Raw genomic sequence first — 16918 nt, 5'->3', positions numbered from 1 at the left:
AAGATTTTTAAAGATTTTCCCTTTATATTTCAATGCCTAGTGATAGAGCGTTCGCTTCGTGATCGGGAGGCTCGGGTTCGATTCTTGTTCGCGGCGCCGCGTCAAACCTAAGACGTTAACATAGGTAGTAACTGTTCCTTCGCCAAGCGCTCGGCAGTAGAAGTGAAAGTCACGGGTCTTTCGGATATTAACCAAAAGGTTGGCACCGTGTCACGGTAGGCGTAGGCACAATAAGGAACCCTCACTGCTCAAAGGCCATGAGTGCCGAGTATAGGTCTAAATTTAAAGTCCTTTACCGTCATACGGTGATGGTCTCTGTATGAGTGAAAAATTCTGGAATGTGACGTTAAACAATATACAAAACAATATATATTTCAATGTAAAACTTGGGTTTCCTATTTTTGGTAAGTTCAGACTTACTAAAATTAAAAAAAGATCTTTCTATTTATTTTATTACTTTATATAAAGATAGGACTTTCCTGTAAATTAAACAGTTTAAATCAATCGCGTTTCATAGATATCAGAGATTTAAAACCATAACCGATTTTAATATAAGACCTAGTGTACAAGGGTTGTCCGTAAAGTTCGTGGACAACATTGATAATTACTGACAGACATGATTCATTTTATTAATATGCAAGTTTTCACCAAAAACAAAGCAAAACAGTTATATTTTTATCAGAAACAAAAAGGACACAAACTCATACCCGGAGCACTAAAACGCAATATCCTTGACGTTACATGACGTCAAAAGTTTAATACGAGTACATGTAACTTTTGTCAATATAGTCACCGTTTAACTCAATACATTTCTTATGTCGCTTTAACCAGTCAAAAAAAGTGCACAAAATGTTCAGGTTTCATACATAAAAGAATATTTAACAATGCCTGTCTCATATCCTGCAGTCATCCTACCTCTGTCCGCGTATAAACGACTTTATTTAAGGAAATACTGCAAAATCACGTTACGAAATTAACTTATTAACTTTTAACAGCACTGCAATCTCTGAATGATGGTCTTCCTTCACGCATGTCATCCTGTTAACTGTTCCTTCCGTCTGAAAATTTTATTTTCAACTAAATACTTAAGAACGGTTCTCTATACTATATTTCCCGACTGTTTACAGGATTTATGGGCCCTTGTTGGTATTTTCCCGATGTACACGCAGAATTTTATCACTGCTCACTGCTCCACCTATCCCGAAAATTTCTTTTTTTCGAACAATGCCGATCCTGTCTTAATAGATTCTAACATCGATTTCTCAGCCATTTTTGAACACTAAACGTTCAAATTTTAAAGGTTTGTAGTTAAATCTTTTGTCAACCATATAATGTAAAAGCAGAATTTTACAAAATACAGATGAAATTTTAAAGTGATAAATAACTTTTTAAATTAAAATTTTGCTGTGCTCCGGGTCACCATCCCAAGTCTAATAATGAAGCCATTATTGTAATTATTTATTTGAAGTTGAATATAATTTTACATTCTGTTATTGAGATTCAGTAAAGGATTATGAATATGTTAAAAATAAATATCAATGACACCATCTTTCTTTAAATTTGAGCTTGTCCACGAACTTTACGGACAACCCTCGTAAAGTCAGTTTAACCATAGACAGGTGGGTGTATTTATTTTCAAATTCGGTGAAAATTTTAATTTGAACGTAGATAACAAATATCATATAAATCTACACTTAAATTCTTATTTCTGCATTTGTTTTAGCTCAGATACGCCATACAGTTTTTTCTTCCATCCTAAATTAAAAAAAAAATCTATCTATTTTTCCGGGAATATATACTAGCTAAAAAGAAAAAAAAAACCCCAGAACATTTTAAGCTTTTAGTTTAACGAAACAACAAGTTTTTTGTAAACCAGTAAATTTGCATTTCAAACATGTGCATGTGTCGATTTTAATTTGTGTTTATTTCGAATTTCATAACAACAAAACTAATCCTACATGGACTCTAAACAAAGGAGGAAGTCGAAATAGTCTCAATATATAAATATATAAATTTCTTATAACATAAGTAAAAAAACTTATTGTAAATTGGTAATAAATAATTTCCATTTACACGTTTCGTGGACAGAGGGTTGTTTAAGTATACACTTATACTTCAAAAAGTATAAGTATTTAAGTAATAAAAAAATCCTTGTGTTATAAGAAGTCTTTTTGACATACATATATAAAACTTCGTCAGAAACATCCTTTGGCCCTAGACAAAGTTTTGTTGTCAAGTATTTAAACACATGATGTCAAGTGCGTATCTGTTAATTTTGTATAAATACATTTGTTAAATAGCAATATTATTCGGACAAAGTGAAGCTCTGCTTAAAGAAGCTCACTAGAGATGGGAACTTTTAAACTAATTTATCTACTTTTCTCTATTTTTGAGAGATTTGGTCAGCTGAATTCAAAAGAAAACGATGCCTTGCAAGCACAAAATGTATTGGGTAGTATCACATCTGATAAAGTATCAAATGTATTAAGGGACATCTTGAATCAGGAGAGCTTAGTTCGGTTTTCAATGATGTAGAAAATGCAGGGTTTGGTGTGGGATGCAACAGATAGCAAAAATGATATAGAATATGTGAAAAAGAAACTGAATGACGTTTCAGAAGAACTACACACTCTTAACGTGAAAAACCGTCACATGGAGGACGAGAACGAAAGACTGTGCAAGGAACTGAAGGCTCTGAGTGATCAAAATAACCATAACATAGAATCATTAAAGACTTTACACGAGAAGGAATTACTTTTTCTCAAAAACCAAACTTCTCGTCTACAGAAAAAAAAAATGATTGGATAACTTTAGATACTACAGAAATCAAAAAACAGCTCGGAGAGTTTAATAAAACATTCGGTTATTTAAAAATGACAAAGGAAGAAGAGAAAAAAGAGTTTCAACAGAATATTCAGAGTTTGAAGATGGAGATAAAAGACAACAAAAACAGTAATGAAGCACATATGTTAAGGCTAGGTGATGTAAAAACTCTCTTGACAGAACATATTCAAAACTTAAATGAATCTAAGACTGCTTTCCAACAAGAATTAGAAATTTTGAACAAGCGGATGGAGACCACAGAGAAACAAGATAACTTAAGTTCACGTGTACAAGTTTTTGAAGACAGTTTACGAAGATTTTCACTTTCTCTGGATAATCTTCGTGCAGCTCAAAACGTATCCAACACACAACTGATGAGAATCTCTTCCATGTAACTGGTGAGTGCTTTGTACAAAATACAAAGACACAATGTATAAATGTAGGAAATAAAATTCTAAAAGAGTCTATTTTCTTAGTTTTCATCCGAAAATAAAGAAGGGGTCGGGTTCCGGATTCCTTTGGAATTTGAAGTCATTAAACTCAGTTATTGAATTTCTATGTAACATAACGAAAAGATGACCTTGAACTCCCTTCCCTTTTGGAAACACGAAACCTTAATATTTTGGCAATGAAAATTGGCTTAGTCAGTTTAGGAAAATTCCTAATCTCCCTCCCCTTTCCCCCACCATAAAAAAGGTTGATTCTACAAGTCCTTTATATACAAGGGAATTCCATTGCCCTAATTTATCCGCAAACTATCATTGTACCAGTGTTACTCTTTCAACGTATGTTTATTGTCACAAAGATGTTGTTAACCGATAATCTTAGAACTACTTGTGGTATTTAATGAAACGTCATACAGTATAGCGGGTTATTTTAGCGGGGTTTTAATTTTGGCTTATTTTGGCGTTTTGATTGTAGCCCGCTAAAATTGTTTTCGCTAAAATAGTCAGTACTCTTCTTAGTGTTCATCTGTGAAGGCCTGAAACCCTCTGTCCGCTAAAATAAATGACGCCAAAATTATTGGCATACCTTTGAGAAGGCAAAACGCCAAATTTTACAACCGCCAAGAAAACCCGCTATACGGTATAATGTACCTGACTAATCCCCCCCCCCCAGGCCAGAAAATTGTATATGAAGCACAGTGTATTTTTTTCAAGAGGTTTACAACGATCTCTTTTGAAAATCTAACATCTTCATGAAATATATAATTTATTTAGGGATATCAAATTCAAACGACGATGTAAGAAATACGAGAAAAAAGAAAACTTGATTCTATTCACGTTCTGAGTGCGGTTTCAAACATAAGACGTGAACAAATATAGTGACTATTCCTTGGCCAAGTGCCGGGTACATGCAGTGAAAATCACAGGTCTTCGGATGAGATCTTTCATACCAAAGTCTCCCGGCCGTGTAGGCGTTGCCACTATAAAAATCTCTCACTGCTCAATGTCCGTAAGTGCCGAGTATAGGTCTAAATTTGAAGCCCTTCGCCGGTATATGTTGACAAAACAACATACATTTAATCAAACAATCAATCAATCAATCAATAAATTCAACAACATCATTTAATTACAGGTTTTCGAAAGACTGCAAAAAATTATATGAGAATGGTATCAGAACATCTGCTGTATATGATATCTATCCATGGGACAATTATGATTCCAAGAAGAATCCAATACAAGTCCAGTGTGATATGTCAACGGCCGGAGGGGGGTGGACTGTAAGTACAGTTACCACTTGTCTAATCCGAACACTACTGGTTCTATTGAAAATTGGTTCTTAAACTTAATTTACGAAAAGGTGCAAAGGTTTACTTATAGCAAGATTTTGAAATACACATCATCTGAATTATACAAGTTTTAGTGTAAAAAAAATTGAGATTTCCTTAATTGCCTTAGCGGTACAAATTGCGGGAATGTTTTTAGTATTCAGACATCTTTAAAAAAAGTATATATTATTTTGATTAAGTTCTGAACTCCCCGCCGGATAGATAATGTTTTGAGTATGCAAAAAGTAATAATTTTTATTTCTATCTCTTAAGATTTATGATTGATGGATAAAATACGTGCGTTTTTAAAACGAATTAATGATTTACTTTTCAAAATATTATAAACAGGTGATACAGAGTAGAGTTGATGGCAAGGTAAATTTCAGCAGAAGTTGGGAAGAATATAAGGATGGATTTGGCGATCCATCAACGAGCTACTGGATAGGTTATATACTTTCTAAGCTAATCATACTCATGACATAAATATGTGAATAAATACAGTCTCTTCTCTCCACATTCCCAACATATTAAAATTTTCTTTTGGTTTTTAGATTGATTCAATAAATTTAATATTTTCGAAAAATAAAGTCTAAAATGCTTTTTTTCTTAAGGTAATGACGCCATACATGAACTGACAAAGGATAACAGCAGTTTGTTGTATGTGAGCATTACAGCAAAGAACGGCACTACCCTCTATAGACAGTATGACACGTTCTCTATATCCGGAGAAGACGACGATTACACATTGCATATTGCCGGAAAAGCGACAGGAACGTTAGGTAAGAAGAGGAGTGTTTTTGCCCTATTATAACTAGAGGTACTGTGAGCAATGAGCTCACTAAATGATACCCCCCGCCTCCCATAATGTCGATGTGTTGCTTTATATTGTTTTACGGTAATGTGTAAAGAGGAATAACTCGTCCCGTCAAATGTTATCCAGAAGCTTCTATTATGTGACGTCATAGGTAAACAAAAAATGGCAATGTCCATGTTTTGCTCTGGAAAACCTAAAATACGTGTCGAATAAAAAAGTAAAATAGGAGGTGCACAATGGCAATATGTAATGAAGATTCTGTGAAAGTTTCTTTCAATTTCACTCAGTAGTATAAGAGGAGTTGCGGATAAGAGAAAAAGCGTAACAGACGGACGGACGGACGGACGGACGGACACACATTTGGTTATATATTGGGTACATCAAGTCCAAGTCCTATTGGATACTGCTTATTGGAAACAAAAAAAGTGTACACACGAGAGAGCATTATTTGGGTAGTTACTGTTCAAATCTTATTGGATATTAATCCTCGTGTCCGTATTTTATTGGGTTTTTTCTTATTGTTTTTTATTCATTTCAAATTTATATTATATATTAAATGTTTGCTGGTAAATTCAGACAAGACTGAAAACCTTTGGTTTTGAACCCATATTTTTGTCAATTTCTGTAATATAGCTCTTTTATTGTAACATCTAACTAATTTCTTCTTAGCAATAAGGATATACACCTGTATATACATCTCAGACTCTGTTCAAACTTTCTTGAATAACAAAATTAAGTATTCAAGGAGAAACCTTTTTGAGTCATGACCAATTAATAATAAGCAAATGCCCGTTACATGTTGGACAGAATGAAGGTATCCAACAGGCATTGGACAGGTGTCCTATACCTGTTGGGTTGTATTTTGACGAAGGGATTAAACTACCCAAGAACAATTGAACATGTGTACATTGTCCAATTCTATTTGGGTTTCTTGAATCTCCTCATCAAAATACAACCCAACAGGTTGTGGACACCTGTCCAACTCCTCTTGGATATCTACATCCCACCCAACAGGTAATGGACACTTGTCCAATTCTTCTTGGGTTTCTTGAATTGTTTCATCAGAATACCACCCAACAGGTAATGGACATTTCTCCAACTCTTCTTGGATATCTACATCCCACCCAACAGGCAATGGACACTTGTCTAATTCTTGGGTTTCTTGAATTGCATCATCAAAATACAACCCAACAGGTAATGGACACCTGTCCAACTCCTCTTGGATATCTACATCCCACCCAACAGGTAATGGACACTTGTCCAATTCTTCTTGGGTTTCTTGAATTGTTTCATCAGAATACCACCCAACAGGTAATGGACATTTCTCCAACTCTTCTTGGATATCTACATCCCACCCAACAGGCAATGGACACTTGTCTAATTCTTGGGTTTCTTGAATTGCATCATCAAAATACAACCCAACAGGTAATGGACACCTGTCCAACTCCTCTTGGATATCTACATCCCACCCAACAGGTAATGGACACTTGTCCAATTCTTCTTGGGTTTCTTGAATTGTTTCATCAGAATACCACCCAACAGGTAATGGACACCTGTCCAACTCCTCTTGGATATCTACATCCCACCCAACAGGCAATGGACACTTGTCTAATTCTTGGGTTTCTTGAATCTCCTCATAAAATACAACCCAACAAGTAATGAACACCTGTCCAACTCCTCTTGGATATCTACATCCCACCCAACAGGTAATGGACACTTGTCCAATTCTTCTTGGGTTTCTTGAATTGTTTCATCAGAATACCACCCAACAGGTAATGGACATCTGTCCAACTCCTCTTGGATATCTACATCCCACCCAACAGGCAATGGACACTTGTCTAATTCTTGGGTTTCTTGAATCTCCTCATAAAATACAACCCAACAGGTAATGGACACCTGTCCAACTCCTCTTGGATATCTACATCCTACCCAACAGGTAATGGACACTTGTCCAATTCTTCTTAGGTTTCTTGAATTGTTTCATCAGAATACCACCCAACATGTTATGGACATCCGTCAAACTCCTCTTGGATATCTACATCCCACCCAACAGTCCAATTCTTCTTGGGTTTCTTGAATTGTTTCATCAGAATACCACCCAACAGGTAATGGACATCTGTCCAACTCCTCTTGGATATCTACATCCCACCCAACAGGCAATGGACACTTGTCTAATTCTTGGGTTTCTTGAGAATCCCCTCATCAGAATACTACCCAACATGTAATGGACACCTGTCCAATTCCTCTTGGATATCTTCATCCCTTCAATAGTATATAAACTAAAAGGTATTGGACATTCTTCTTGGGTTACTCAAATTTTTTTTTCATAAGAAAGAAAACCCAATAGGTATTGGACATTGGTTTAGCTCTTCTTGGATATTACAATCCAGCATTAGAATAAAACCCAACAGGTGATGTTTACCTGTCCAATTCTTCTGGGTTACTTATACCCTTCATTAAAATTGTCAAATTTGTCTTGGATATTTATACTCTAGCATTAGATTGCAAACCCTATAAGTATGGCATTTATCTTCCCTAGTTGAATTCAATTTATCTGCATAAGCATACATAAGCCCAAAACATATTTAATACTTTAATTCTAACATTCCACATCTCATTCAGTGTACACTTTACAAATGATAGGAAATATGTAAGCATTTTGTGCCTAAACTATTTGGCTTTTAAAGAATTTTATAACCATGTTTGCAAAATTTAAATTTAAATATTGGAACTTGGAGCAAGTCATTACAGGTAGAGCAAGATACTGAAAACCATATTGATAAATAGATCACACCCTTAATAAAATATTTGCCCTCAGTTGCTAAGATTGTGTTGTATTATATGGAAAATTTCTATAATCCTGTTTATTACAGATACATGTACAATGCATATTTTCCCTGTAATAATAAAAATACTTCTGAGATGTAAAAGAATGGATTAAATAGTCACCGATGTAAAAAAGATATTACATGATCTCATTAATCTGGTTTGGAAATCACAAACTTAGTTTTGAAGCCGATAAAACAGTGTCGCACCAGAAAACTCAGTTACAAGTACAATGAATGAATTCGTTGTATCAAAACTTTAAAATAATTGATGCACTATATCCAAATCTTTTCGACAAATCGGGATAAAGATATTAAATCAAATCATCACTGTTATAAGTCTTAGAGCTAGAGAAAAGTCATTATATGCCCAAATTTTACATGTAAGACTTTGATCCTATATTTCAATAAATGTCAAAATGGTTTTATTTTTGTTTCTGTTCAATACTTTCTTCTTCAGGGTCTCTCATGGCCTATACTGTATGATACCTCCATTGACCCTGCTCTTTTATATTGCCATATGTTTATCCAGTAGCAGTGGTTATGCTCAGGCAATCTTTGAAATATTCCTCATTTCATGCATCTCCTTCAGTTCTGCCTCTGTCCATTTTATTCATTCTGCAATTAGATAAAGGCATTTCTTTGCCGTATAAAACATGTTTTTCTTGACTACAGCAAGATCATCCTTTATGTTGATCAAACCCAACCAAAAAGTAGAAGTATATTTCTTATTCAGAAATATGTATTGATAAATAAAATGGAAGAACAATTAAATTTTATCAACTCTTTTTTTTTCTTCTATGTCTAACTGCATCTTCATCCTACCCCCCCATCCGCCATAATTTTATCAAAATGGAATCATCATTCAACACACAAAACGATGTTGCATATTAATTAGAAGTATGTTAGTTTCTGATTGTTAAGAAGAAGATTTTAAAAAGATTTTACATCTATTCCTTGCAAATTTTAGACTTCTAATGTAACACTATCAGTCTTCAAAAACATCTCTACACTTAATGATAAAGCTTTCACATTAGTATTGTTTTTAGCCCAATGGTTCTGCTAAAGAGGATTTAAAATTGACCCAAACCTTACTAACTGCTTTGAAATTATATTGACAGGGACAGAGACACACTTGACACTCCATCCCCCTTTCCTGGGGTATGCTTTGCACAAAATTTAATTGAAATTGACTAAGCTGGATAGAAGTTGAAAATATGAAAAATTACAGTCAAACAGGTTATAAATAACTTTCAGCACATCAGACATGAAGTAGTGATCCTTAAATAAAATACACATATAAGATGAAGCTGATTTATTCCTTTGAAGTGATATCTAGTATTGTTTCTTTTCCTGCATGCCACCTCTATCAGAACAAAATGTTATACATGTATTAACATAACCTATGACCGTATAGTACCCCAGTATTTACTTTACAATTAAGTTCTGGAACCAACCCTCAGATGCCCTTAAAACAAACGATTATAAACTGGCAAAGGTAAAGGGCATCTGAAGAATTTAAAATAAAATGATACATGTAGTACAAACAAGCAAACAGTTTGCACGAAAATGTTGGCAAAAACTAGAAAAAATACTAAGGGACTTTCTCAAACTTAACATGAATACTAAAGAGGTTTTATGTAGCTGTATTGCACATATCAAAAGCTTTCCTGCAGTTAAAGGTTGGTTGCCTAGTAGTTATGTAGTATGTACAAGTTTTTCCCTCTATCTCTTCTAATTTAAGAAGCGAAAATGTCTCTAAAATTAAAATCTTATGGTTGGCATGAAGTATTCCTGTTCATTTTACTAATTACTTACAATTGTCCTATTTCTGAGGGTCATCTTCTGATGGGTGTGTTCTCTGCAATGTTCACAATTGAAGTTCCTGTTTGACCTGTTACATATTGAAAATCCTCAATGAACATGATTATGGTTTTAATTTCCATTGTAATTATTGATTACTTTCATAAAAAAAATCTAAACCAATTTATTGTAACATAATACTTTGGAAAATATTTATGCAATATCAATGGAAAAAAGGAATCATTATCTCTAGTTATCCACAAATCACAGGTAAGCATTAATCATATAAATTCACATGATACGTAAACCCATTAACTTTTTGTGCTATTAAATCATAGTCATCCCTGTGCAATAAAGGAAATCAAGTACTAATCCACAGTTTTGTTGCAATAAAGTTATTATCCCCGAGTAAAAAGTGACAAGCCCAAATAAAGAGGCAAAAATTAAAAAGTAACATTGAAAAAAGGTTCATCGTGAAAAAAGTCAGGGGCCTGTTTCATCAAAAGTCGTAAAGTTAAGCCGTAACTTAGGAGTACTTCTGGGGATTATGCCAAAATTTAGTTAGGCGTAATTTGCGTTTCACCAAGTGGCGTACGTCTAGTCGTAAAAGATACGCTTAGTCACAGGACTAAGTTCTTAACAACGTTGCATTGCGCAGGCCCAAAAACATAAACATTGCCCAAAGCGTACAAACATGTATAAATTGTAGCACGTCAAAGTACAGAATAACACAAGTTATGGATAAATTAATACTTGCACTAATTGAAACATGCATGGGTTTATAGTGTTATGTAAGAGACATGCATCTTTTAAGAAACCAATTTTAGTTTTTTACAATATTTCAATAATAAAAGTCTAATAAATTGAAAAGATGAAAAGGACAGTACATGTACTTGTATTTCGGAATTAAGCAAAACTATTCAGTTTGGAAATTTAATTACAGCCATACCCCCTCTTCCCGAAATTGATACAGGTTAATAACTTCGCCTTTGATAATAAATTTCATGATTCGATAAATACTGATTCTACTGACAAATACTAATAATTAAGTTTGAGACAGAATAAGATTTAAAAATTTTAATAAGAAATGTATATGCAAGCAAAAATAATGAAAACAAAATGCAAACGGTTTACATATGAACACATTTTGAGTCAAGAAATAAATTTTACACGTTTACTATTATGGTACATGTAAGATAATCCTCTCTGTATTTATTAATTTTTTGTCAATTCAATTGATTCATAATTGTTCAGTTATAGAAAAAAAATTCTTTACTATCTGCAGATTAAATGTGATGTACCGTTTTAAAAATATACACAGAGAGAGAGAGAGAGAGAGAGAGAGAGAGAGAGAGAGAGGGGTTTGGAAAAATGACTACAAAGATATTCTTACAAAAATTCTCTGCTTGTGTGGTCTCTGTCTTTAAAATTTAGTTACAGCTACTCTTTATTTTGTTTTCATTAAAATGTAAGTAATGCAGGAAATCAAAAACATGTATATTTTCATCTTATATGTGCTTTATATGCGCTCAGATTATCTTATGCTATGTAAGATTTGCTCTTTTAAACAAAGTTATGAAAATTAAAGATGTCTTCTGCATCAATGTTTGTCTGAGAAAAAAATTAGGAATAATTCATTCTTGAACTTAACTGTGTAATTATCACCGTCTTACATCGATATTATAAAAGCAATAATTTATTACCACTTTCAAAAATTCTCTTATTGTCTATGAGACCCCAACCCCCTCCCTGGGTTGGGGTCTATGATTCGCCGGGAACATCACTTGTCCCAGATACCTAGGAAAATACATTGTAATTACTTTCGTCCTTAACTAAGTAATCTGTACATTCAATGTTAATTAATCTGCAAATTCGGGAGATTCTGAACCCTCTCTCCGACCCCCTCTGGATCCACGAATGTTTTTATTTTTTTGTTGTTTTGTAATTTTTGTTTTTCAGAAAATATGCTGCTGGAAAATATTTTTCAAAATAGACAATTTAAATGGGTCTCTTTTTAGTAAATGAAAAAGAAACTAGTGGTACCGTAAGCAATGAGTTCAATAAAAGATATCCCCCGCCTTCCATATAAATATAAAGGCAGTGTCCATGATCAAAAAGTACAATAAGGCACAAAATGGCAATATATAATAAAAGAATCTGTGAAAATTTCACCAAATTTCAATCAGTGATATGAAAGGAGTTGCGGATAGAGATGGGTACCCCCAAAGCGTAACAGATGGACGGACGGACATCCCGATTACTAAATAGTATATACATGTACATATACATGTACCGTCCCGCTTTTCAAGCGGGGTGTAGAAATACAGTTATATATGTAAATTGATTTACAATACCTTAGGCATACAATACCTAATAAAATGTGTATGAATGCATTGTCAAAACGTAAGAAATCTCTAATAAGACAATCTTTTCTTCTCAGCAGAAATTTATCAAAATATTATTTGAGTACGTTATTACTCAAATCAACTACGTCCCCAAGTAATTGTAACAACACCCCCCTCCCCCTCTTCATAATATGTATAATAAAATAATTAATTGTTTGTATTTTAAATTCTTCTTAGAACCTTACATTTTTTCCTTAGAACTCGCTTAAATTGATATAAAGGCTTTATTTTAACTTTACGCCCTAACTTTCGCCTACCCATGAGTAGACGTAAAATTATGGCCTAAATTTAGTCAGGCGCTCTTTAATGAAATGCTAATATTCGTGCTAGTCCCGACTTTACGCCGGCGTAGCGCTACGACTGGGCGTACGACCTTTGATGAAACGGGCCCCTGGGTATTAACTACAAATGATTCTTTTTAAAATTAAAGTTGAATTTAATTTTCGCTAGTAATTCTAAAATTTAACCATGGCGGGCGCGGATTTTAACCATGGCGCAGCAAATTTAACAATGGCGCACACAAATTTAACCATGGCGCACCTCCATGGTAAAACCCCTTGTGGAGAATCCTGTATTAGTAATCTTGAATCCGTTGAATTATGGATGTTATTTTCTTGTCAAAATATCGCTAAAAACAAATATTTTAAAGCCATATATGGCGTATGTACAATGAAAATTATTAGACTAAAATTATAAGAACTTATTATTTGTATCATTACTTTATAAAACATGATAAAGATAGAAATTTTCCGTAAATTACAAAATCTAAGTCAATTGCGTTATAAAGATATCGAAATTTAATTTGGATTCTCGGAATTTTCTCCGACTTGGAAGAAAATACAAAAGATTTAAATAACACATTACAGAGAAGATAAAATCGTATTAATAATTAGATAAAACGAGGTGTTCTCCGTGCTCCGAATTGTATGAAAAGCTTTACTTTAAATGTATTGACTATATTTCTTTACTTAATTTTGTATTTTTCAAAAATATATTTTTTTGATCAGTTACGCCATATATGGCTTAAAAAAAAACACTTATCATTGAGCTGATTGAGTAAATGTATATAATTTAATAATGAGATATCTGTGAAGCATATATGTAAAAGCAAATATTGCTATATTAAACAAAGGAAAGGGGGGAATTCATGTATTACATGTGTATTTTAAAATTCCTAATAGCCCAAGGGGATTCCTCAGTGCAGAAAACCACTAGCCCCATCCTCAGAAATGGAAGCCCCGGGTGTAGCGCGATGCTAATTGCACATCCATCATGTGAAATAGTTTAAGTAGCCCTATATCAATTTCAGTATTGTTTTAAATTAATTAAAACAAATGACAAAAACAATAATTAAAAAAAAATCAAAATAAAGCAGACACTCAGTCAAAATCAAAGACAGAAAGAAGCACTGTTTTGACTGAAAGATTTTCAATAATACAATGAATCTCTTAAGTTATATATCAGATGAGATAAACTTACATACAATTATTTAGTGGTTGTCAATTATCCTATTTATCCTATTTATCATCATCTCAGCTCACTTTGCGATTGTAATACTGTCTACATGAACCGATAATTTACAGCTGATTTATGAACACACGATTGTTAAAATTTTCATTTCCCTATCCAATATACATTGTCAGAACATACTTAGTTGGTTATGATATAAAATTAAATAATAAACACTTTCGATTTATTAAAGATTATCTAACAATATACGATCATTTACTAAATACTTCTCGCCCTCAAGCGAGTTAAAAAGACAGAGAAAATTCTAAATACAAACAAGTGCAACTTAGGATTAATTGTTCCGATATCTATTTTAAATTTTGTGCACAATTGTTTTCAAAATTACATTAAAATTACATTAAAATCAATTTTCCTTAAACAAGAACCCAGCAATAGATAAATATTAATCGAATAAACTTACCTTTCCTCTTGTCAATCAGACAATCTTGTTGACATTAAGTGTTTCTTAGTCGCCATATTTTTTTTCCATGAAAACAAACGTTGTTATGATCAGGATCAACGGAAGTTGAATTTCGGAACTCTCGAGAATTTAGAGTTCCGAATGTAAAACTGAAACAACAAAACACGGTGCGTCCGTGAAAGCAACTTTTTTGGACACTTTTTTGGACAAATCGTCGTGTCCAAGTTTTGTTGGGTACTAACCTGCAAATACCCAATTAGGGTGTTTTAAACATATTCAGCGACACTTCTTATTGGGTATACCCAATAAGCAAAAAGTACCCAATAAGTACAATCTTGGCATGAAAAATACCCAATAAATGCACTCTCGTAAACACGGACGGACGGACGGAAATCCCGATCACTATATACCCTCCCGCTTTTCAAGCGGGGGGTATAAAAATGAATTTAATGATAAGGAGGCTGGTGGGTCAACAATTTTATCCCAAATTAACCACCAGATTTAACTTATTTTTTTAGATACGGTATCTTTAGCTGTCAACTATCATTTGGCAAAGAAAAAATTCATATATTTTAGTTTTAAAATTTGATCATTTTGTATATCTTTATATGGAGCTCTCCTTTTAAAGGAGATTGAAATAGTCTAAAAATGGCTGCCACCCCCTAGCCTCGTTAATATAGAGAATTACTCTTTCTCAAACACATTGGCGTCGAAAGAAAATAGAAAGTGGAGGACTAAGTCAAAGAGAAAAAACTTCGAACCTGAAAAAAAAACTTGACAAGCAAAAAATAAAAAAAGAAAAGAAAAAGGAAAGTGTGTCTATTGTCTAACACGAAAATCCTTTTTCGTGAGGGAGGGGGGCGGGGTATGATTAAACTTCTTTCAGTACCAAATTTTTCTTTCAAACACTACTTACCCTTCATCAACAACATTGCAACGTGTCTGTTGAAAGTGAGGGGGGTAAACCCTACGCCCCAATGTTTAATACCTATATGATGTCTATCTTTGCAAAAAGAAAGTGGGGAAGGGGGCTACTCCTGTTCCCGGTTCCGACGCCCAAGAGACACATCTAAATATAAAGTTTAATTAGACATGTTTTCAATTTTCTTAATTGATTGGAAACGTAAGCATTGGCATCGGAAGCAAATTGAAAGTAGGTTATAAAAAATTATTCAAACCTGAAAGAAACTTGACAAGCAAAAAAAAAAAAAAAATAATAAATCCCGAAACAATAAAAGAAAATTGTCCATTGTCCAAACCAAAAAAATCCTATTTCGTAGGGAGGGGGTTTAAAGTTGCTCCTGAATGTTAATCAAATTAACTATGTTCATAGTTATGATAAGGAAGGATGCCTTTTTCGAAATTGTGAATTTCAAGACCCCTGGGAAAGTGGTTCTAGTGGTTCTAGTGTCGGAGGTCTGTGAATTTTATAGTGAAAATGCACTAATTCTTCTTCTCCATTGCTCCTGAGTATTATGCCGATGATTTAAATACATAATTATGATAAGGAAGGTTGCTTTTTCCAAAATCGTTAATTTGATGGCCCTTGGGTCACCTAGGTCAGGGGTACCTAGTTGGGGCGGGCTCTAATGAATATGTAATGAAACTTACTTAATGCTTTTAAAATCTGATTTTTGGTCCTAATCAAAGATTTTTGATGAGAGAAGGTATCTTTTACAAAATTGTTAAATGCGTGGAAAAGGGTCAGGGGTTCCTTTGGGGTGGGGCACTAGTGTACATATTGTGGAAATGCATTTGTTCTTTGTTCCTCTTTTCTGCCTCTGGGTATTGAGTAATCACAGTAAGCATACTAAGTGTATAGTTATGATGAGCAATGGAGCCTCTTTCAAAATTGTGAATTACATGGCCTCTGGTTTAAAACACGAACCAAATTCAACCTTCTCCTGAAGATGACCTATAAGACCCATGGGCATCTTGTATTTTTAAACACCATCACCTACCTTTCTTTGACTACACTGCAACGTGCCTGTTGAAAGGGGAGCTAAGCCCCCAACCCCAACCCCTCTCTCCCATTTTCGACGCCTATGGTAAGCAAATATATCCTTTCCATCAGGTTATTGAACTTTAAGCAATTAATTAAAGTAAATCAGTTTCAAAGTTTTATTTCTAAATAAATGAAGTGAGGAAGATGTCAAAAATCAAGAAATATGCATGTCTCTTCAAAACAATGTTTGAAAGCAGTTTATAAAATAAACAGAATAAGACCTCATTCAGATTATAAAATCTGTCGTGATAAAGATTTGTTTGAAAAAATGGATGTTGTAAAGATAACTTGTTTTGTCTAAATTTTACAGACGATAGGATACGGTATGGTGCAGGGGTAAACAACATAAACGGGGGTGAAATTTTCTACCTATGACAAAGACGATGACCCCGCATCAGATCCTTGTACAGATTGGGCAGGAACTGGTGGATGGTGGTTTAACTCTTGCCACGACGCCTACCTTAACGGGCAGTATCCACCTGGAAAGTGGATATAACCTTGGCAAGGTACATTTATTGATGGATCACATGTTTCCAGTACAA

General features: G+C 33.9%; 1 protein-coding gene across 1 annotated transcript; it reads left to right on the top strand.

Annotated features, from left to right (window-relative positions):
* The first annotated feature begins 2873 nt into the window (after nucleotides 1–2873).
* On the top strand, nucleotides 2874–16751 carry LOC134259801 (fibroleukin-like). The gene is made up of 5 exons (XM_062742404.1): nucleotides 2874–3214; nucleotides 4402–4546; nucleotides 4943–5039; nucleotides 5206–5373; nucleotides 16687–16751. Exons 1-5 carry the CDS (start codon nucleotides 2874–2876, stop codon nucleotides 16749–16751), a joined length of 816 nt encoding a protein of 271 aa, XP_062598388.1.
* Nucleotides 16752–16918: the final 167 nt, after the last annotated feature.

The sequence above is a fragment of the Saccostrea cucullata genome, unplaced genomic scaffold (genome assembly GCF_032062105.1).
Source record: "Saccostrea cucullata isolate Sc308-1 unplaced genomic scaffold, CSIRO_AGI_Scuc_v1 ctg12542, whole genome shotgun sequence".
Classification (NCBI taxonomy): Eukaryota; Metazoa; Mollusca; class Bivalvia; order Ostreida; family Ostreidae; genus Saccostrea; species Saccostrea cuccullata.
This window is presented reverse-complemented; position numbering and strand designations above follow the sequence as displayed.